This window comes from Nematostella vectensis, chromosome 2, assembly GCF_932526225.1.
Source record: "Nematostella vectensis chromosome 2, jaNemVect1.1, whole genome shotgun sequence".
Taxonomy (NCBI): Eukaryota; Metazoa; Cnidaria; class Anthozoa; order Actiniaria; family Edwardsiidae; genus Nematostella; species Nematostella vectensis.
The window spans coordinates 16,664,060-16,686,143 of NC_064035.1; the positions used below are offsets into that span (position 1 = coordinate 16,664,060).

Consider the following 22,084-nt stretch of genomic DNA (forward strand, 5'->3'; position numbering starts at 1 on the left):
AATGTTGTATACCCAGCGTAACTTGCGGACCTGGCGTAACGAGCCACTCGCTATTGACCTCAATCTCTCTCGAGCTTGCGGACCTGGCGTAACGAGCCACTCGCTATTGACCTCAATCTCTCTCGTGCTTGCGGACCCGGCGTAACGCACCACTCGCTGTTGACTTCCATCTCTCTCGAGCTTGCGGACAGTGTAACGCGCCACTCGCTGTTGACCTTGATCTCTCTCGTGCTTGCGGACCTGGCGTAACGAGCCACTCGCTATTGACCTCAATCTCTCTCGTGCTTGCGGACCCGGCGTAACGCACCACTCGCTGTTGACTTCCATTTCTCTCGAGCTTGCGGACAGTGTAACGCGCCACTCGCTGTTGACCTTGATCTCTCTCGTGCTTGCGGACAATGTAACGCGCCACTCCCTGTTGACGTCAATCTCTCTTGTGCTTGCGGACCCAGCGTAACGCGCCACTCGCTGTTGACCTTGATCTCTCTCGTGCTTGCGGACCCAGCGTAACGCGCCACTCGCTGTTGACCTTGATCTCTCTCGTGCTTCCGGACCTGGCGTAACGCGCCACTCGCTGTTGACCTTGATCTCCCTCGTGCTTGCGGACAATGTAACGCGCCACTCGCTGTTGACTTCCATCTCTCTCGTGCTTGCGGACAATGTAACGCGCCACTCGCTGTTGACCTCCATCTCTCTCGTGCTTGCGGATCCAGCGTAATGCGCCACTCGCTGTTGACCTCCATCTCTCTCGTGCTTGCGGACCCGGCGTAACGCGCCACTCGCTGTTGATATCCGTCTCTCTCCCGTGCTTGCGGACCCAGTAGTTACGCGCTCTAGGCTGTTGACCTCCATCTCTCTCGTGCTTGCGGATAGAATTCAAATATTGTTATTATAGGCGATGAAAAGGATCACACTAAAATGATGCGAAAGAATTTTCACAAAATATTGAATTTAATCTAATGTACGGCGGCCAGTTAGCCGGTGTTATGGGAAAGGGATGAAGGGGCGGGAACGTGGTTAGCGATAGACATAGGGTTTAAACCTTCTCTCGGAAAGAAAACATTCCTTCCAATTATTATTTTATTGAAGTTGATTTTGAAATAAATACACAAATCTGCTTTGCGATTTCGCAACCCGTGACTCGAGAGTCTCTTACTCTATAGAGTAAGATCATGTTTCCGATCTGAATCAACAGTTTAAAAAGTCCGCACAGTTTTCCCGCCTCCAAAAGAAACTTGCACTTTCCATATTTGGATAACCAAAAACGGCTGTGATTGTTCGAAGAGAGAACCGTTCAACGGTGTCCATATTTTCCCGGCTCCTTAATCTTGCTAAGCAAGAATCGTTCGACGGTGTCCTTATTTTCCCGGCTCCTTAATCTTGCTAACGAAGAACCGTTCAACGGTGTCCTAATTTTCCCGGCTCCCTTATCTTGCTGAGGAAGAACCGTTCAACGGTGCCCTCATTTTCCCGGCTCCTTATTAATCTTGCTAAGCAAGAACCGTTCAACAGTGTCCTTATTTTTCCGGCTCATTTATCTTGCTAACGAAGAACCGTTCAACGGTGCCCTCATTTTCCCGGCTCCTTTATCTTGCTAAGGAAGAACCGTTCAACAGTGTTCGCGCACTTGTAATACTCCGTATCGGGCGAGTTGTACGTGCGACAGTTCTGGAAGATTCTGCGCATGTCTGCTACGAAGAGCTTCTTCGAACTGTAATAGCCACTTTTAAGGCGCTCTGTCATCGTCTTTAAATCTGTAGATCATAACAATATCGCAGTTAGACACTACCTTCCTTTTAGGTGACGATAACTGACAGTACTGCCTGCCAAAACATTTTATTATTGAGAGCTTATTTTACTAGGGTGTTTTGAGGATTTTTAATCCTTGCACGTTTGGTAAAAAGCATTTTTAAACGAGAGATGAAATGGATATAAGAATAAGCGCCTGGCCTGGGACATTAAAATCTAAATAATTGCCAGGCCCTTAATCAAGCCATTACGGCAGTGAACGTATTTGGTGAATAAGAATAAGATATAATATATCTAGGTCTTATACTGTATCTTGACTTATGTATACGCAGTCGTTCACACCTCTTTCAGCTTGAGCTCAACGCAGAAATGCACACACCTCTACTAACTTCCTCGTTCCCTGCGTAAGAGACTGTAACCATTGAGCCGCATGCCTTATAGGCACTTTTGGCCAAAATGCTTTCTTACCCATGGGGTACTTGATGTGTTCGTAATAGTCCGGAGCTTCCGCGCGTTCAACAGGCTTCTGAAACGGCCAGGCACTGGCGTGATTCTGCGGAGCACATCATAAGGATTAATAGGAGCGCAAAAGCTTTTTTATTTGAGCATCTATCGCCTCAATATATTTCAAAACAGAACAAGTAAATCAAAAGCAACAAAAAGGTCTAGCAATGTGTACAGTATATCCATGGTCTTCATGTTCGTAGGGGAAATGTTTTATTGCGTTTCATCTACCTTGACTTGCGTCAGGATGTTCTTGAGTTGCGTTTGTAAAACTGATGGATCTGCTTCTTTGGTGACGCTATGAAAAAATATGAGATTAGTTACCACGTCAAAGTAGTTTTCCTGGATCAGAGAGAAAGAATCTGCGAGAGTGTACCTTTTATTCATACTCGATCGCCAGCCAGTCTCACCTGTAAGATTTTAATTAGTAAGAGGAAAACGCCAGTAAAAAGCGTAAAATCAGCCAGTAAAGTCGTCGTGGAATATAAAAAAATACATATCTTTTGTCAATTGACAACAAAAACTTTGCAAAGGTTTTTGCAAAATACAATCACTTTAGCAACATTAATCAAATTTCACAGTGATTCAAGCGGATTTAGTATGCTATGCACATCTCGCTTGTATTGATCTTTTGAGGCATAAAAGAGCCCTTTGTCTCCCACACCTTTGTTATTGTTTTCAACCAATATAAGAAACCCCAAAATAACCACCTACAGACAAAATCTTCTTCATCTTCCAAATTCAATGGAAAATATCGCAACAGCTTTGCCAAACCAGCCGATGGAAATGGATGCTTTCTTACTCTTGGAATTTTGCTAGGATGACAAAATGGCGGGTGACAGAAGCTTTTTAAAACACGTGGGTAGATCAACAGTAACATCATCACTACCAACGACTTTATAATCACCATCATAATTACTATCATAATAAACACTAGCCTGATGGTGGTAGAATTGATCCGAATTTCCCCGCGGGATTTCTGTGGTTAAGAATCGTCACAGGACCCCCGAGCGTCCTTGTTTCTTTTCTAGTGCTTTTTGGGCATAAAGCAATGCCTGTGAGGAAGGCTACATCAGTATCACTTACTTATTCCAGGAATACTCTCGACTGGGATCTGTCGGACTCCCTCTTTGAAGCACGTCAGCCCTGGGTACACGCGACGGATCTGCTCCTGCTTTCGGCTCATCAGTTTCTTGACGATCTGTCCGGGACAAAGACACATCATGTGCAATTATTATCATGCAATTATCAATTTCTTATTAAGCATTACCAGAATTATTGTCCTCCATGTAAGACTTAGCTTGCCTCTTTCTGACTGCGGTCCTTGTGGAACATTATGCCTTCCGTATTATGTGACGGTGACATAGCTTACCTCTTTCTGTTTTCGTATTATGGTGGAGAACTCGGTGTATTGAATACAGCTGTTGACCTGACACTGAAAAAGACAAGACAATGTCATGGTAGAAGGCGACTTTGACTAAGTGAATAAGAACTTACGTGCATGAGTGTGGCGCCTTCGTACTCCTTAATGTAACCCGTGTATGAGGCCTTGGGGATCTTGATCTCTTTGCTAAAGCCCTGAGAATATTTTGATAATCAAAGTCAAACTTGATCGGATTTTTATTTTATTTTTCATTATTTTTATGTGCATTTTCTCCAATTCCTAAATTTGTTCTACCAAAATCCATCAATGTCCTTGTTCTCAAACGTTTCTTTACTCTCCTTGCTCCTACTTATTACTTCGCTTATACTTACTGATACTTCGCTCACCTACTAAATACTAACATCCATCCAGCCATTGCTCCGCTTATTTACCTATCCATTGTAGTAATCAGCCGCGTATTCATGCTCCCAGGGGCGCGCCTGCCTTAACAGGCCAGTTCAGCCATGGCTTAACATAAGATTTTTTGGGAAGATTTCTTTAAAAGGTAAATAACCCGAAATACAAATTTGGGTGGCTGCGGATCAGGACGGTTCAGGAACGCCCCACTTGGCAACTCCTTCCGGTTCTTCCGCTGACATATTTTGCTGACGTTCCTGGCCTTGCCTCTGAAGCTCCTGCAGTTGCCTTTGCGTATCCATAAACATATCCATAATAGCAGGAGGAACTCCTCCAACAGAAAAATTTTAGCACGAACCTGCTTCTTGAAGTAGCCGATGGCATACTCGTCAGCGTAGGTTAGCAGGTTCAGTACGCCGTGTTTGATATGATAGTCCTTCAGGTGATTCATGAGGTGTGTGCCGTAACCCTGCAAAACAACCCGACAATTATACCATGTCTGTACCAACCCTAGTCTATAACAATGAGAACAACCCGACAATTATACCATGTCTGTACCAACCCTAGTCTATAACAATGAGAACAACCCGACAATTATACCATGTCTTTACTAACCCTAGCCCATAACAATAAAACAACCCGACAATTAAAACATGTCTCTACCCACCCTACCCCATAACAATCAAAATAACCCGACAATTAAACCATGTCTCTAACAACACTAGCCCATAACAATCAAATTACCCCGACAATTAAACCATGCCTCTACCCACCCTAGCCCTTAACAATCAAAACAAAAACAAAAAACATGACAATCAAATCTATATCTCCGCCAAATAAGACCATGTAAAATGTGGTTAATAACACTCGTAAAATGTTTGTTTTGCACTTCGTGTGCATGAAAAACAGTAGCTGATAAAGATTTCTACTAAAGTCGGAAAACTCCTCAAAATCTTCTCAAGAAAAGCCTCTTTGTAACATTCAAGTTGAAGTACGTATAGGAGAAAGCTATCTAATAGGAGAAAACTAGCTTATAGGAGAAAGCTATCAAATAGGAAAAAATTAGCTTATAGGAGAAAACTATCTGATAGGAGGAGACTATCTTATAGGAGAAAACTATCTTATAGGAGACAACAATCTTAAAGAAGACAACTATCTTTTCTTGAAGTAAGGATAGATTGATCTACAGTACATGCATTAGGATAAACCCGGTGGTGGCACAGTGTTACCTTGACTTGTTCGTTTGAAGTGATGGCACAGAATACAATCTCAGTGAAGTTTTGTGTGGGAAACATCCGAAAACAAATTCCACCAATCGGACGATTATCCTTGACAAGAGCTAACGTCTTGTGTTTCCTGTAATTACACAGGGAGCTCAATGACACATTTGCGTTATACCCAGCGATTCGGGATCAACACTAGTTTAAAAATTGTCCAGTTACGTACATTTTACAGTACTATAGTCAAGTCCAAATTGAGTTGATAGCGCTGGATAACAATGCTTATGGACATACTCCAGCAAAATGAGCATAATTGTAATCATGTCATTTGAGTAAAGCTATAAAAGTCTAATTTTAGTCACTCTTTTCAACAGCTTTTAAAACATAATTTACATACTGCAGTAAGCTGATACAAGGTCAGATATTATATAATAGTCTTGGGTTTGCTCTAGTTTTCTTGTTTTTTTCTAAGTGTGAATGTCTATCAGTAAAAAACTTCCTTTTTTTTAAACAAAAAGGCTGTTTTAACCATGGGTTATTGGAACTAGTTTTTCAGCACTGTCAATAGGGTCCTTTTGTGGAGACTCACGGGTCAAACACAAGTCTTGTGATGTATTCTTTGGGCATGCGCGGGAGCTGATATGAGAAGACATTCTGCAAACCAACCAGCCATTGTTGGGTCAGACGAGAAGGCATCCGCCGAAGGGAGTTGCCAACAACATGAAACTCAATAACGCCTCGTCTCTCCTCGCAGCGCGCATGCTCATCACGTGCACTATGGGCTCCCGGGTATAAGCCACTCTGAAAGAGAGGAGAGAGTCTAAAGCATGGCAAGAGGTAACCTGAGCACTTGATAAGAGAAGGTGAGACCTTCTCAGGCCATTCTAGCAGACATACAAGTATAGGGGAATACGATCAACAGGAACAATCAAGCTTCAAAATATTCCTGGAGTAGTTTTCTTTATGATGTTAAACCTTGTTGGTTAGAAATTGTAGTTTTATTTACAGTGGTAAGATTAATAGCAGGGTACTTGTTTTCCATACCTCTGGACCTATCATAGCCGAAGGGTCACTTATTGTCTCCACAACTTGCTTTAGGACATCAAGAGGTACATCACCTATCAATCAAATATACATTATTTACATTGATGTCAAAAACTATAGCAACATTCGAGTGCAGTAACCTCTGGTAAAAAAACGTGCTAACTGCAGTCACACCTCTGCGGTCAGATGCTCCAACCTCAAAAAACTGTGGTAATTAGCCGGAAAAACAGCAAATTACAAATGTTTATTTTACAGCATTCTAATAAGTGTTTGGCCATTTAACTTCAGGAGGAGAGCAGGAAAGGGTGTGCATTTCTCCAAAAATATTTTTTCTCTACTGTAACTGGCATACAGTTTTTGTCACATAGTGGGGCTTTTTGTCTTGTTCCTAAGATCATACCCGCAAGCTTTTGCTTCTTCTCTGAAGGGGCAGCAGTCACATCCTCATCATGAGATCTCTTTACACAAGTGAGCTCTTCGATAAACACACAATACAAACACAAAATTACTAGTGAACAAACATGTTAGGAGGTCAGTCCTAAACGTTTTTGACCTGATGTGATACTGATTGCTTTAAGGTCAGAATAAGAAAATTATGATTATAAAAGATGGAATTGAATTGGAATAATTTATTATAAACTTGAGAATTGAATATGAGAACACTGAAAAACTACCTTCGAATGTTGGTGAACTTGAAGACAAAATATTTAATCCTGATGGCAAAGTTGCTGCTGATGAACTGCAAATAATCACCAAAAATTATTTTAAGTAGTGTAACATTTCACAGTATCACACTAGACCCCCCCATCCTGTCTAGGAACCCAATTTTCACCAGGTACCTTAATATAGAAACCTACTAACCCCACCTTCCATGTAAATAACTACTACTGAACCAACATAGACTCTCTGTAATAAATGTTAAAGATTTTACAATCCCCAAAGATTCCTCGAATTTATGATTAACATTATATTTTTTTGGTAAAAAGTAAAAATGAACAGCAACACACCCAGTTTGTGAATCCCCACTTTCAGCATTGATAGTGACAACAGGTGTTGAAGATGCTCTGGCTGCCATCAAAGACTGTGGAACTGTAAAGTCATCATCCCAAATTGGAGAACTCTCACCATAAACTTCCTTTTCAAGCATGGATAAAAACCTAGGATAAAAAGAGGGGGGGTTTTATAGATTTGAACATTTTCAATAACTGTTCAAAAAAGGTGGAATCTCTTTTTTAAACATGCAGTAACCGAAAAGTGATCTGGATTATTTTCTTGTAGGTGGAGCTGTTACATGTAAAGAACAGTTCTTCTATCCATAAGGAGATAAAGTGATAAAGAGAACTACTTTTAAAAATATATATAGGTGAAGACGGTTTCTTATATTTATCAATGGTAACAGAAATAGTTTTACTGTAAGTCACCTTGGAAAATGAGTGAGCACAATAGTCCTCTTGTCTGCAGGCATTTTGTCCTTCTCAGCTCTAAACTTCTCCAAGAGTTGACTCCTCATTACTGAGAACACAGATCTCAAGAGGGTCCTCCCAAACACTGCTGTTGTGTCACACTTTGGGAGGCTATCACAGAAGACTGGCACATGACAGTAACAAAGCCATCTTGTGTAGTTTAGTTTATATGCGGCAATGTGCTCAGCCTCTGCGTGTTGCTTTCGCATCGCTACTGTCTCTAATTTCCAGTGGTTCAAACAGTGAAGAAACATTTTGGCCAAATCATGCATTATTTGCCATTCCCGCTGAGGCAAGTGGCCAAACTTGTGAAGGACAAAATTTATAACAGCCTAAAGGATAAATATTGTTTTATTAAACACAAAATATGTACTAGCGTCTAATGTACTTTACATTGTGTTGATAGATGAGGTGCTATTAATATTATAGCAAGCTTAAGCATCCTTGATGATGCAGACAAGAGACAGAAAATTTCACCACAAACTTGTTTTTGCTAAAATCATGCTTTTTATGCTAAATCATCCGTATTTGGGCAAATTAACAGTACAAAGTACCCCCCAGAACCTCCAAGATTTCATAATAAGAATTCATATTTTTTTCTTAGTAGATGGTTGGTACTGTACATTCATAATGTCACTGAGGGGTGGTCACTGTGAGAGGGTTTATGCATCCCCTGTCATTCTTTTAGCTTCCTTTTTTATATTATTCTTTTTTTTTAATTATTATTATATATTATTATTATTATTTAAAAAAAATGAAAACACAGGAGAAATAAATCCACTCATTTGTTAAAAGACTTAAATCATTACCTTGGCAATACTTGGCTTTTCAAATGGAGGTGTGCCAAGCTGGCCCTCAACATTGGGCGTTGACATTTGTAAAATGCACTTTCGTAAAAGCTTGAACAGGTAGAAGTAAACTTGCTTTGTGTCCGCATCCTCTTCCTTGTGAACACACATGAACAAGTTCTCAACATCCACCACCATACAGAGTAACCTATAATGATAACGATTTATGATACTTTTTAATATAATTACACAATATTGCTTGTTTTTTTTGTGATGAGTTATCAGAAGTTTAATTTTGTGACAGAACTAGCATGGGGTTGGCTGCTTCACCCTTTCATTTTTCATTCTCCAAGGGCACCAACTGTCTCCTTGGAATAGTACACCAAATTATTGATATATTGTACAGCTTGTCTGTTGTTTTTCTCGTCAAACTTGTTGAACACATCGCTGAAAACATGGTACCACAGTTTCCCTGACAATTTTAGCCCTCAAATTGAAAATAATAATTTATTACTTTTATATCTTTTATCAATCGCCTGTCTCTGGGTGAGCCACCTCTACCATCCCAGTGGGGCTCGGTGTACCCCCATTATAGTCTGATTTAGCTGGGTAGTGTGGCTCAGTGTACCCCATTATTGTCTGATTTAGCTTGGTAGTGTGGCTCAGTGTGCCCCCATTATAGTCTGATTTAGCTTGGTAGTGGGGCTCAGTGTACCCCATTATAGTCTGGTTTAGCTTGGTAGTGTGGCTCAGTGTACCCCATTATTGTCTAATTTAGCTTGGTAGTGAGGCTCAGTGTACCCCATTATAGTCTGATTTAGCTTGGTATTGGGGCTCAGTGTACCCCATTATAGTCTGATTTAGCTTGGTAGTGTGGCTCAGTGTACCCCATTATAGTCTGATTTAGCTTGGTAGTGGGGCTCAGTGTACCCCATTATAGTCTGATTTAGCTTGGTAGTGTGGCTCAGTGTACCCCATTATTGTCTAATTTAGCTTGGTAGTGGGGCTCAGTGTACCCCCATTATAGTCTGATTTAGCTTGGTAGTGGGGCTCGCTGTACCCCCTTTATAGTCTGATTTAGCTTGGTAGTGTGGCTCAGTGTATCCCCATTATAGTCTGATTTAGCTTAGCAGTGTGGCTCAGTGTACCCCATTATAGTCTGATTTAGCTTGGTAGTGTGGCTCAGTGTACCCCATTATAGTCTGATTTAGCGTGGTAGTGTGGCTCAGTGTATCCCCATTATAGTCTGATTTAGCTTGGTAGTGTGGCTCAGTGTACCCCCATGATAGTCTAATTTAGCTTGGTAGTAGGGCTCAGTGTATCCCCATTATATGTATTTAGCTTGGTAGTGGGGCTCGGTGTACCCTGGAAACCAGAGGCTCTGAGAGTTTTTCAATCTAAGCGAGAGGGTTTATTTTCAAACAAAGCAAGAGCTTTTTTAGCAAAGCGAGAGTTTTTAAAGGGAAGCGAGAATTACAACGAAAGAAGTTGCTGCCAACCCATTTGATTCCCTGCCCCCTAGCATGCTGGGTGAAGAAGTTATTCAGCCTGTGGAACCCAGGGTAGGCTCAGTGGCAATTGAACTATATAAAGATTTCAAGATAAATACCACTCAGACTTTACCTGTCAAGTTCATCCTCAGATATGCTTTGCAGTTGGGAAATGTGGAGTCCCAGAGAGTGTCCACAGCTGCGACACGGGTCATTCAGGCTGGCCAGCGGTTGAGACAGGTCTAGCCGGGGAGGGGTGGGTGGGGGGTTGGGGTTCTTCCATCCATTACATTTGCAAGTATCCTCTCCCTGGCACATTAGAAAAACATACAGGTATCAAGTAAATATCACGTTTATTTCATTTATAACACTTCATACTTGGGATCTTTCATGAATAATTAATAAATCCGATCTTACTTTGCAGCTGGAATAGACCCCTAGTTTTTCCAGTTTCTTTCGACGCGGATATGTCTTGACTTGAGCCTTTCTTTGAGCTATTCTCTGTAGATTTACCGGTCGGCTAAACTCTGAAGGATTCATTTGCTGTGTTGCTGCCCTTCTAGACGGATCAGCGCTCGCTCCATTTGTAGTAGTCTCGCCAATCACAGCCGCCATTTTGGATTTTTTGTTTATCACCCTATTTCGCATTTCGCATGCGCAGTACACCACTAAGCGCCCAGTCCTTCGCAGTCTCCAATATGGCGGACGAATGCCGGTCTGTGCTCTTTGTCTGTTTAGGAAATATCTGCCGTTCTCCCACATCTGAGGCCATTCTTAGACATCTGCTTGCTCAAAAAGGACTTGATAAACAGTGGAAGTTAGACAGCGCTGCAATTGGGCCATGGCATGTTGGAAAACGACCTGATAGGAGAGGTCTGGCTATCCAGAAGCGAGAAGGCGTTCCAAACACTCACCGCGCGCGACAGGTTTGCGAGGAGGATTTCAGAGAATTCGGGTTGATTTTAGCCTTCGATGATGAAAACGTACAAGATCTTGAGCAAGTTAGGCCGAAGGACGGGACGGCGAAAGTTGAGTTGTTTGGGAAATACGACCCAGACGGAGTCACTATTATAGAAGACCCATATTATGGCGATGAAGACGACTTTGAAGTTATGTACAAGCACTGTTACCGCTGCTGTCAAGAGTTCCTGAAAAAGAACTGCTCTGCCTAAAACCAGAGTGTGTGATGTTTGTGGAAAGATAAACATTGCTTTCAAAAATATTAGCTTTGGGATGTGAATTTTTTTTTTGGTGTTGGATGGCAGAGGGATGTGAGAAGCCAATCTATTAGTTTTCTGCGCAATAGATTCTTTTATACCATAAGGACATGGTACCTATATATCGCCTACTAAACACAATTGAATCTTAGGTTTTACAGCTAGAAATCACTGACTATTAAACATAATAATTCCACCTAAATAACGAAAATTTGGCAGTTAAATTCGGGAGAAAACAATCGTTAGCAAGAAGTGTTGTGAAGCCCTAATATCGGATGCTCTTACCTATTATCGTACACAGCAGATTTCTTCGCAAAAAAAAAGGAAAAATAATGCTTCATTTAAATACTGCAGACAATAATTGTTGACGAATGTACTTTACAATGTCATGGTAGAATTTAGTTTGAGACTCTTTCTCTGCTGTAGCAAGCGATTCAAAACACATGCATGGCACGCATGACAAACTGCATGGCGAAATGTGCTTTCACTTGGCGATTCCTCAAATTTACGTTGAGTTGTTCGGCATTTGCTAGGCTGTCTGATAATAGGGCACCGAGGCTAGCTACAAGCAACTCGAGCTATCCTGGTGTGTCTACGGAAACAGTGCCCAAATAGCATCCTGTGAGATCAACAACAAAATGGCGGATTCATCACGATCAGTAAATCATGGCTTATTTACGACTCCTCGCGTATTAAAGTCAAAGAGAAGATTTCAGTCCCCATTTTGCGATGCATGAGAGTAAATTATTTCTAGTTTTGCGAAACAAACACCCATTAAAAGCTTCGCAATACATGTTTTCTGAACGTTGTTTCTTCGACTTGATGGGTCATTTTTCTGTGTGTTTTCCTATTGTTTGAGATATTTAGGATTTTTTTCGAGTGTCCGATAATAGGGCACTGTCCGATAATAGGTACCACTACCTTTGAGATTTTGACTAATCAAACATAGTTTATGAAACCATTTTTTTCTGGGTCTCAAAAGTATAGAAGAACTGTGCAGATAAACTTCCTTTTATGAGAATAAATGAGCCCCCTCATGTAATTGTCGAATCGTCGTGTTTTCCCCATCATCAATTGTCCCCCATCACCCTTACTTCTTCTCAAGCCGCTTGATCCTGACTTCAAGGCCAATTCCATCTGAATGTTAATTATTAATGAAACTAAATTTAGACTATCAAAAAAACACATATTTTTTACATACTACTAGACTTCCTCGTTCCTGTTATGAGAGGCTCCTTTTTATGCATTTCACTGGTTTGTGTTCTCAAGGAAGACTCATTGGTGTCACTTCTGAAATCCGAATCCCCCTCGCTCCTCTCTTCTTATTTTCATTCTGCCTTGTTGGGGTGGCTGTGGTAACACTTCGTCCCAAAATGGCGGCCGTCGGTGGATTGCTAAGAGGACGGCTAGCTTTAGTGACTGGTATGTTATAACCTAGTCTTTTTACCCGATAAAACGCCGATCGTCCCGTATCGCACCTGATTGTGGTGCTTTATTCTATTGTGTAAAACTCTGGTTCTCCATTCCAAAACTGTTATCATCGCGCAAATACACACCAATTAGTGGTTTTTGGGCATGCATCCCGTAGAAGGAAATACTGCATTATCCTATAGCCTCCCAGAATCTCCAACTCGCTCATTTTCTGAGCACTAATATGCTTTTTTTCACTAAGAAGGCATATAATTTTTTGTGGTAATCTTTTTGCAGCAACATAACAACACAAAGCAACTTTTTCAGTGCTTATGAATCAGAAGTTTATATGTCTCTGGCGTGATGGCCACAGTCATCTCTGTGTTTATTTTGGTGTTAGTCTGCCAGTCAAATAATTTCATAGTGCATGTCAACTTTAAAAGATTTATACAACTACACTTGTAAATCACATGTTCTGATTGCATACCTGCCAACTCTCCCGGTTTTACCGTGAGACTCCCGGTTTTTTATCAAATCTCCCGGTTTTACCTTAAATCTCCCGGTTTATGACCAAATTTTAATTAGTCGAGAAGTTTTTGAAGTAAAAGTTGGATTTTAGCCACAAAATTATGCAATTCTTATAGTTTGTATTCAAGTTATGATGTTTTCAGGTTTTTCGAGAATGAGCCTTTTCCAGGCGTTTTTTGTAAACCACAGGACTACTCCCGCAATACTGAAATGCTTGCAGATATGGACCAATCAAGTTTGACCATTTTCGTGCAAATTGTTGAGAATTTGGCTCATACTTTGGAGCCGTTTTTGCGCCAGTTTTTAAGTTGGCGTTGTAAATCATGCCGGCTACAAACTTCAAGGCTTATCAGAGAGAATGTTTAGGCGCTCTGTGGTCCGGATACAATGATTTTAAAATGATGGCCTCTCAAAAAGTAGTTGAAATTGATGTTCTTGACATCGAACCATTAGTCCAGTCAATAAAGTGTTTTACCCAAAAGTAATTGCAACACAAGTAATTTCAAAAGTTCTCAAGAGTTCTCGTGAGGGAACATCTCGAAAATTTCGATCAAAGTTTTCACCATTTTATCATTTTATCAAATAGATAGAAACTGAGATTCCTTTCTCAGTTTCCTTTATCGATTGAATATATTATTCTGAATATTTGTTACAAAGTTGAATGTATGAAGGAATTTCTCGAAAACAGTCTTTACTCTTTACGCTTTAAAATTTTTTTTCATTCGCTTCACCACAGGGTACCCAAAAACAATAAGAGAACAAAGGAACACACACATCTTCGAGCAAAACTCTTGTGATTTGCTTATCCCCCCACCCCCCCCCCCCCCTCATCCCATACCCCCAACCCTTCCCCTTAAAATAATTTCCCGGTTTTTCAAGTCTGGGGGTTGGCAGGTATGTGATTGGTCAAGAGTCCACGTGTTATTAGAGGAAACATGCATGCTTGGCATCAGCATGCGCGCAAGACGTCGCAGCGTGTCACAAACAACACTCACGCAACTCGACTGCATCTCATTGCATACTTTTTTGTTCATGACACATTATGACATCTATCCATCTATTAGAGGACAGACGCACACAAAAATTAGATCTATTTTTTTAAATAAGGGATGGGTGGGAGCATGCTTCGAAGGGAAAATTAAGTGGGTTCAACCCCCTAGACCATCCACCTAGACCCGCCACTGGATTGTGGTGGCTGATTATAAATAATATAATTATATATAATATATAAAATAATTTTCGGAAGCGATAAAAATCTCTAAAAAGCGGGAGAGTTGGTGCTCCACGCGGGAGAGTGGGAAAAGATGTCCAAAATCTTGAGACTCCCGCCTAATGCGGGAGAGTTTACAGGTGATTTTTCTGAACTGAACCCCCTCTGACTTCAGGCCTAGGCCTCTCTTGCTGCAATGCCAAAAGATATCAATGGCATAATGCTCTATTAATATATCTGTTTAGGAGGTGGGAGTGGCATCGGACGAGCTGTTTGTGAGGCCTTGGCAAACAGAGGTGCATCAGTATCTGTGATAGACCTTCATGGTGTGGGAGCAAAAGAGACTTCAGAAAACTTAGCAACACACAATGATACCACACGGCACACTCATTTTGCTGTCAATGTTGCATCTTCCTCAGAAGTGAAGGATTTATTACAGGCTATTCACAAAGAGTATCAACGAGCACCATGCATACTTGTAAACTCTGCAGGGATTGCTAAAGATGCTTTACTTTTGAAAATGAAAGAGCAAGATTTTGATGATGTTATTGATGTTAACCTGAAGGTACACAGTTTCAAAGTGAAAATTAAGATTAAGATGTCTAATTATATACTGTAGGTCCTAAAAAGTGTTGTAAAAAGTAAAAATTAGGGAAAGTTCATTTATTATCCCTGGGAAGGGGGAGGGCTAAGGATACCGTGGGGGAGCCTTGAAAAATTTCCGAGGTCTAAAGGGGAGGGGCGTCGAAAGTTTTTGGATTTTAAAAGGGGGGTCACTGATTCCTTTGGGTGTTGTCTCTAGGCATGTGTAGATTGTGCTAGTAAATTTGTGATAAAGTTCACAGCCTATACTGATCGATCAAGTCTCGCTACATGCAATGCATAAAAAAATCCTTGGCAAAAAATGCTTTGCAAGCATTCACGAGTTATTGGAGGGACTTCTGTGTCACTCGATCGTTGGATCGATCATCCGTAAACTTTTTGTGGTTTTTCTGTGCTTTCGCAACACAGCAATTTTTAGGTCTCCCTGTAAACTTCTGGTGACCAACTTCTGGTTAAAGCTGAGTACTATAAAAGATCGACCTGTGACCGTTATGGTCATTACGTGTTATAGCCGCAAAGTATATATAAGCTAGTTTTTACAAAAAAGTCTTCGATGTGGGTTGAGCGTGCGCATGCGCCTTCGTCACTGACGTCAATTGATCTTCTACGGTTCAGTCCAATTCAAGTTGTTAGTTTACAAAACAAGTAAAATGCTAGCAAAGCTTTAAATTCTCCTTCTTCTAGTACTTGATTATTCGCGTCTCTGGGTTTTCGCGTTATTTGTGTGAATTTGTGCTGAAAGAGTGATTTTGTGTTGAAAGAGCGGATAGTCAAAGCACTTTTTGAATTCAGAGAAACACAAGGGAGAAGCCTCTGTTAGTAGGGCCTTTCTTTGCAGGGTAATAAAAAAAAAGCCTCTGTTTGCAGGTCAAAAAAATAGTATGGACTTTCATAGGTTGTTTTATCAATAATAGTTAAGTGCTAAATATCAAACAAAACTCGTTCAAACACGCTTATTCATCAAGAAACAATCAATAACGATTTTGTGAATTTCTAGAATGTTGACATGCTTAAAATACGTATGACTGTAGCTTCATTAATTATGCCGGGTATATAACTTCTGTTTCCGGAGAGAATAGGGCGAAATTTGATATGTTAGCAAAGGCAGTTCGAACGGTGAGATACCAATTAGGATAAAAACTAATTTTACTCAGATGTTACTTCGGCAATGCCTCGGTGGTATAGTGGTTCTGTCGCTTGTCTAAGATGTCAGAGACCGGAGGTTCTATACCTACTTGTGACGTCTAATTTTTTTTTTACTTTTTATGATAATAATAAATAATCAAACTGTTCTTGGTGTTTCATCACATTGAAAAGAAAGGTACTCCCCGCATCTTGGATGTGTTCATCCTTTGTTAAAAATTCCTGCTGTATATGTTGTATGCACACAAGAAAATAACTAGAAAAACAAATTAATTTTGCATTCATGAGCTGGCTCACAGAGCCCTTTGATTTGTTTTTTCGGGGGTGGCCAGATTTTTGTCAGAGAACTCCAACCCCCCCCTCCCCCCCCCGGGTAAAATTAGGTCCACTTTCTCTGATTTCGCACCACCCAAGAAAAATCCTGGGTTTGGGTGTGATTGCCACGTTATATCTATGCAATGCAAACCTAACCTGGTCTCCGCTATATAATATTATAAAGTGCTTATGTTCCATATCTAAAATATAAACAAAACGTTTTAATGCTATAAGCGCTCATTCTCCATCATCAAAATCCTCGCTGATATCTGATTCTCCTGTCTACCTCGCTCTCTTTTTTCATGCTGCGCTTTTCTTGCAAGGAGAAGGTCGAAAAAGCCTTTTTTGCTTCTTTTATGTCATCTATAGCATCAACCATTATCAGGTTGCAACCTGGAGTTAGTCGCATCTTTGAGAAATTGAGTGCCTTTACTTTTTCTGAATTAATGTTTTCATCCAATTCCTTTCCCTCCACTTTTTGTCCAGCTTGCAGCTTATCTCTTGGTTGCATTCCTTAGACATTGCCATTGCCGTTCTTTCTTTGCTCCTTTTTTCTTCAGTTTCCGGGAGAGGGGGGGTACCGAAAATATGGGGGAAGCGCAAGGGAAGGCATGAAAAATGTTGTTACTCCTGAAGGGGGGTCAACTTATTTTATCCCTCACTTTTATCAAAATCCTCATGCCCCCCTACCCCTCGGGATAATAAATGAACTTTCCCTTAGGTCCTAAAAAGTATTGTTTCTGGGGGTATTACCTGCCTTAAAAGATGTAAGGACATATCTACTTGCTAAAATCTCATTGAAACTGGCACCCCTAGTTACCCCTTGGCTAAACCCCAGACTTCCTAGAAAATATTCCTTAGCAGTACTTGTTTGTAGACCTGGTGTGTACTTTTTTATCTTACTGTTAGGAAATGGAGGAGTGAATATAGTGTTTTTGCCCACAAACATATTTCAATACACAAGCCTAGTATAGCACTTGTACCAACTTTCATACACTAAATATGGTTATTGATTTTGTCTCTAGGGGACGTTTCTTATGTGCCAAACAACAGCTAAAGCAATGGTCGAAAACAAAATAAACAACGGTTCTATTATCAATATATCAAGTATTGTAGCAAAGGTAGGAATCTAAAAAATATTCACTGTAAGTAGTATATGGTTGTTTTGTCTCAAGGGGACATTTCTTATTATGTGCCAAACAACAGCTAAAGCAATGGTCGAAAACAAAAAAAACAACGGTTCTATTATCAATATATCAAGTATTGTAGCAAAGGTAGGAATTTAAAAAATATTCACTACTGTAAGTAGTATATGGTTTTGTCTCATGGGGACATTTCTTATTATGTGCCAAACAACAGATAAAGCAATGGTCGAAAACAAAATAAACAACGGTTCTATTATCAATATATCAAGTATTGTAGCAAAGGTAGGAATCTAAAAAATATTCACTACTGTAAGTAGTATATGGTTTTGTCTCATGGGGACATTTCTTATTATGTGCCAAACAACAGCTAAAGCAATGGCTGAAAACAAAATAAACAGAAAGAAAAACTTTCTAAGAAAGTTATTACTTATTATCATTCCCAACTAACACAAAAATAATCAGCAACCTTGAGTTGGCTGACATTGATAAATAGAATATCACAAGCCTTTTAATTGACAAAATTAAGGATATAGACAGCCATAACAAAAAAGCCATGACTTATTTAGTTCCCGGGGGGGGGGGGGGGTGTACTCCCTTATATGGGCTATACTGGGACGTGCCGCTGGACAGGTTATGGTTGTTTACTTCTTTGTCCTAAACATGGTATACATTTCCAGCCTCTCTGTCCTGAACAGGGTATATATTTCAGGCCTCTCTGTCCTGAACAGGGTATATATTCAGGCCTCTCTGTCGTGAACAGTGTATATAATTTTAAGAAAGTTTGTCCTAAACAGGGTACCGATTTGGTTGCCTTGCTAAAACTCGTAACCGCTGATCCCGCCGCCAATCTGATTGCCTTGCTTGCTCTCACATGCTAACAGGGTCCTAAAATTGAGGGTGTTGTCCTAAACAGGGTCCTAAAATCAAGGGTGTTTTCCTAAACAGGGTATGGTTTTTCAAAAAAAAATTTCCCTAAACAGGGTCAGGTTTCAAAACCCTCAGCCGCAACCCTATACCAAAACATAGGCTGAGTACCCCCGGGTTTAGTTCGCATCTTTTTATGTTTGGAGTGACTCCTGACATCTGTTGCTCTTTCTCCACATGAAGAGTGGTAACATGGGACAAGCCAACTATGCAGCATCAAAAGCTGGTGTTGAGGGTCTAACAAAAGTCTGTGCTATAGAACTTGCCAGGTAAAGCCAACTAAAGTAAAGCCCACTTAAGTAATCTCCACTAAAGCATATACATGAGCACATGCGCTAGATTGTCTTAGTCTAAACATAAGCAGCTACACATATACTACCCATTTTTAGCATATAAGTGAGCAGCTACACACATTATACCGAGCCATAGCCTATTCATGAGCAGTTATATACATACGCTACCCAGCCTTAGCCTACATGAGTAGCCTATTCTTGAGCAGCTACCTATTAGCTAGCCAGTGTCTACAGTGAGTCCCAATGATTGATGGTAATCCTCTTGTTTGACAGGTTTGGAATAAGATGTAATGCAATTTTACCTGGGTTTATTGATACACCAATGACCAGAAAGGTCCCTGCTCATATAACAGAACAGGTAATCACTTGTATAATTGTATGTATTAGATGTATTGTAGATAATAAATATTGTATGCATTATATTGTAACTTTCAACAGAAGTGGTAAGGCTGGGAAAAAAACTGGTCTTTAATGTCTAGTCTGTGGTATTGGATTATCTATAACTGTCTGGTATTCTGCCTAAGCACACGAAGCTTCATATATTATGTATGTTTGTGCATTTGGAAGTCGAATGAATTGCTTTATGTCAGACCAATAAACGTTTTTTCTTTCTTTAGATTAAGCATTTTATTCCTTTGGGTCGATTTGGACAGCCTTCCAGTAAGTAAATTGGTGATAGTTGTTACGCGGAAATTCCTGATCAACTAAGCTACTTTACGTGTTACATTAACATGGGATGCACCCTATTGTTATTATTTCTCTTCATTTTACATCAGATATAGCAGATGTGGTGAGCTTTTTAGCATGTGATGAGAGCAGTTACATCACAGGAGCCAGTATTGATGTCACAGGTACTAACAGTATGTTTTAACCTAAGAGTTTTGGAGTCTGAGATTTTTTCATATGATACCCTACCTCCACCGCAGGTATTTGGAAATCCAAAACCAAAATAAAATCAAACCAAACAAAAAAATCTAGATGCGACGGACAAGTGAGATATTTGGAGATGCAGGTCAAAAGCTTCAGCTGTGGAGCAGTGGTTGCTTCGCAGGCAGCCGAAGCTAGTGTTATCCTTAAAGCCGCATTGTCACCAGTTTACTTCCGGAGGTCCGACGGAAACCTCAACCGTTAAAAGACGAAAGAATCTATGAAAATCCGAGATATTTAACAGGCCATCCGTTCTAAATTATCAATCACATCCTCAAAGAAATTTCCAATAAACACACTGCCTTCAATATTTTGAAATATTTTTTGCGTTTTCCGTTAAAAATCATCGGAGATTGTTACGTAATCTGTTAAGTAAACTGGTGACAATGCAGTTTTAATATAACAAGAGCTATACAACACTTTTTACAGTGCGACTCTATTTCAAAACTTTTGCCAAGTATTGACTTTCTCACATCAAATTCTCATAAAATAAGATTATGCATCTAATATGCACGATAATGCTGAAATTTTCACTTTTACGCTTTAATGTGTTGGCCCCAGTTTGACTGTCGTTTTATTTCTTATGGTTGTTTGACCTTTGACTGTTGTTTTACTTTGACTAAAATAATTTGCAAAACCAAATTGAATTACTGTATGAAGTGAAAACCTTCTGCTGTGCATAAATCTTCTGCTCTACCCAATTTCCCTTTCCCATAACCTAGTAAATATGATTTTGTCTACAGGTGGATTGTCACTCTAAAGTAAACCATGTGGACGACTCATTTATGAGAAAGGATGATGCAGCAGATGCAGTGTTCAGTAGTGCAGGCACGACCACATAAAACTTTTAGCCAAGTAGAGCATGGCCCCCTATATTCAGATATTTTGTTTGAAAATATCAGGGGCGGCGGAATGGTCCCAAAAGTTACAGGATTGTGTGGTTTCGGGGGGGGGGGGGGGGGGCTTGGTTTGACGTAGAGTACCACTAAAAATGAATACAAACAGTTTAAATGTATGATGTTGTCTTTTATCAAGCAGCCAATTTAAATCAACTGGACGTTTTTTTTTTTTTTTTTTTTTTTTTTTTTACGTATTTAGAACATGTAAACCTCACATTCGTATGAAAAAAAAAATCCGTCTCCTTGCCCCTCCCCGTCCTCCGCCCCTGCTGAAGAACTCCCAAAAAAAAACCATACAAAAAACAATCTCCTCCTTTCTTAAACTTCTTACTTCTTCCCCTGGGTGTTGCATAAGTGCTCTCTGCTTTGTCGGGGGGGGGGGGGGGGGGGGGACGAGATGTGCACCTCGTTCTTAACGAGGTTAAAGTGTTCGATCGTACAAGTGCAAATGCGACCACGGTCGAATGTTACTATAATACCTGGTGTCACCGTTTCTTGGCCCCCACGAGCGACGGCGAATAGCTTACGACAACTGAGCCCGCGAAACAGCGAGAAGCAAGTTTCTCTCTACCCTTTCCCGACCCCACAAGCCTGGATGTCGTTAGTAACCTATGTCCGCTCTAAGGCAGTACCTTGCATTGCATTTTTAACCTCCCGATGTGATACGTAGGCAGGGGTGGCGGGCGAGGAAGGGCCCCTCCCCCAACTTTTGGGACTACTCCACCTGTAGAAAAGAGACAAGAAAGAGAGCAAGGAAGACAGCAAATCAGATATGAGCGAGAATTTTGATGACGGAGAATGTACCATTAAAGCATTAAAATGTTTTGTTTATATTTTAGATATGGAACATAAACACAACACGGGTGTATACAGGTTTGCATTGCATAGATAAAAGGTGGCTTAATACGTATCCTGGACTTCTGGAATTAGCATGGATAATAACTACCCCCAAACCAAAACAAGTTGAACCAAGTCTGATTTGATACTTTGTCAAATTATATTGTAGAGACAACACCCAAAGGAATCAGCCCCCCCCCCCCCCCATAAAAATCCAAACAATTTCGACCTCCCCCCCATTAGACTTCAGAAATTTCTCGAGTCCCCCCCCCCCTTTACAGTATCCTCACGCCCCCCTCCCCCTCCCCTTTGGAAAACAAATGTTTCCCGTCCCTGCCCTCCCCGTGTCTTTTTTTTATTTGTTATTTTTATCCAAAAGCCTATCAAAGAATCAGTGCTACTGGTTTTGAAAACACTGCAGAAGAACTAAAAACTTTGGTTCGGTAATATATGACTTGCGAGTTGTGTTTATTTATAAACATTTAATATTTCACCTTAGAATCATACAAAACTCCTACTATCTCTTGGGAAGAGTGTAATACAAGAAATAAAATAAAAAGCTGCCCGCCCGCTCCAATTTTTTCAGAAATCCGGA

At 40.5% G+C, this 22,084-nt stretch overlaps 3 protein-coding genes across 4 annotated transcripts; 2 read left to right on the top strand and 1 right to left on the bottom strand.

Annotated features, from left to right (window-relative positions):
- Positions 1–1,062: 1,062 nt before the first annotated feature.
- On the bottom strand, positions 1,063–10,692 carry LOC5515790 (histone acetyltransferase KAT2A). The gene is made up of 18 exons (XM_032385504.2): positions 10,456–10,692; positions 10,172–10,347; positions 8,570–8,756; positions 7,719–8,092; positions 7,305–7,454; positions 6,972–7,036; positions 6,698–6,772; positions 6,298–6,371; positions 5,843–6,054; positions 5,263–5,389; positions 4,392–4,502; positions 3,751–3,831; positions 3,626–3,688; positions 3,340–3,454; positions 2,630–2,663; positions 2,485–2,551; positions 2,218–2,302; positions 1,063–1,754 (listed from the first exon to the last, which is right to left on the bottom strand). The coding sequence occupies exons 1-18, from the start codon at positions 10,684–10,686 to the stop codon at positions 1,570–1,572; spliced, it is 2,412 nt and encodes an 803-aa protein (XP_032241395.2). The 5' UTR covers positions 10,687–10,692; the 3' UTR covers positions 1,063–1,569.
- A 13-nt stretch (positions 10,693–10,705) lies between these two features.
- LOC5515729 (low molecular weight phosphotyrosine protein phosphatase) lies at positions 10,706–12,297 on the top strand. The gene has a single exon (XM_001635787.3). It carries the CDS (start codon positions 10,737–10,739, stop codon positions 11,208–11,210), a length of 474 nt encoding a protein of 157 aa, XP_001635837.2. The 5' UTR covers positions 10,706–10,736; the 3' UTR covers positions 11,211–12,297.
- A 283-nt stretch (positions 12,298–12,580) lies between these two features.
- LOC5515791 (estradiol 17-beta-dehydrogenase 8) lies at positions 12,581–20,933 on the top strand. Of its 2 annotated transcripts, XM_048722442.1 has the most exons (9): positions 12,581–12,677; positions 14,649–14,968; positions 17,490–17,528; positions 17,835–17,891; positions 18,717–18,802; positions 19,100–19,184; positions 19,444–19,486; positions 19,603–19,677; positions 20,497–20,933. In XM_048722442.1, the coding sequence occupies exons 1-9, from the start codon at positions 12,629–12,631 to the stop codon at positions 20,511–20,513; spliced, it is 771 nt and encodes a 256-aa protein (XP_048578399.1). In that variant the 5' UTR covers positions 12,581–12,628; the 3' UTR covers positions 20,514–20,933. The 2 variants fall into 2 exon arrangements, with proteins under 2 accessions (XP_048578399.1, XP_048578396.1); XM_048722439.1 differs by lacking the exon at positions 17,835–17,891 and having other exon boundaries at positions 17,490–17,585.
- The last annotated feature ends 1,151 nt before the right edge of the window (positions 20,934–22,084 follow it).

Bases quoted from the DNA above. Each gene is read 5' to 3' on its own strand.
- LOC5515790 (XM_032385504.2), bottom strand. From the start codon at position 10,686: ATGCGAAATAGGGTGATAAACAAAAAATCCAAAATGGCGGCTGTGATT. The intron at 10,348-10,455 runs GTAAGATCGGAT...CTAATGTGCCAG, and splicing joins GGGTCTATTCCAGCTGCAAA to GGAGAGGATACTTGCAAATG. The intron at 3,832-4,391 runs GTTCGTGCTAAA...AAATATTCTCAG, and splicing joins TCGGCTACTTCAAGAAGCAG to GGCTTTAGCAAAGAGATCAA.
- LOC5515729 (XM_001635787.3), top strand. From the start codon at position 10,737: ATGGCGGACGAATGCCGGTCTGTGCTCTTTGTCTGTTTAGGAAATATC.
- LOC5515791 (XM_048722439.1), top strand. From the start codon at position 12,629: ATGGCGGCCGTCGGTGGATTGCTAAGAGGACGGCTAGCTTTAGTGACT. The intron at 19,185-19,443 runs GTAATCACTTGT...TTCTTTCTTTAG, and splicing joins CTGCTCATATAACAGAACAG to ATTAAGCATTTTATTCCTTT. The intron at 19,487-19,602 runs GTAAGTAAATTG...ATTTTACATCAG, and splicing joins TCGATTTGGACAGCCTTCCA to ATATAGCAGATGTGGTGAGC.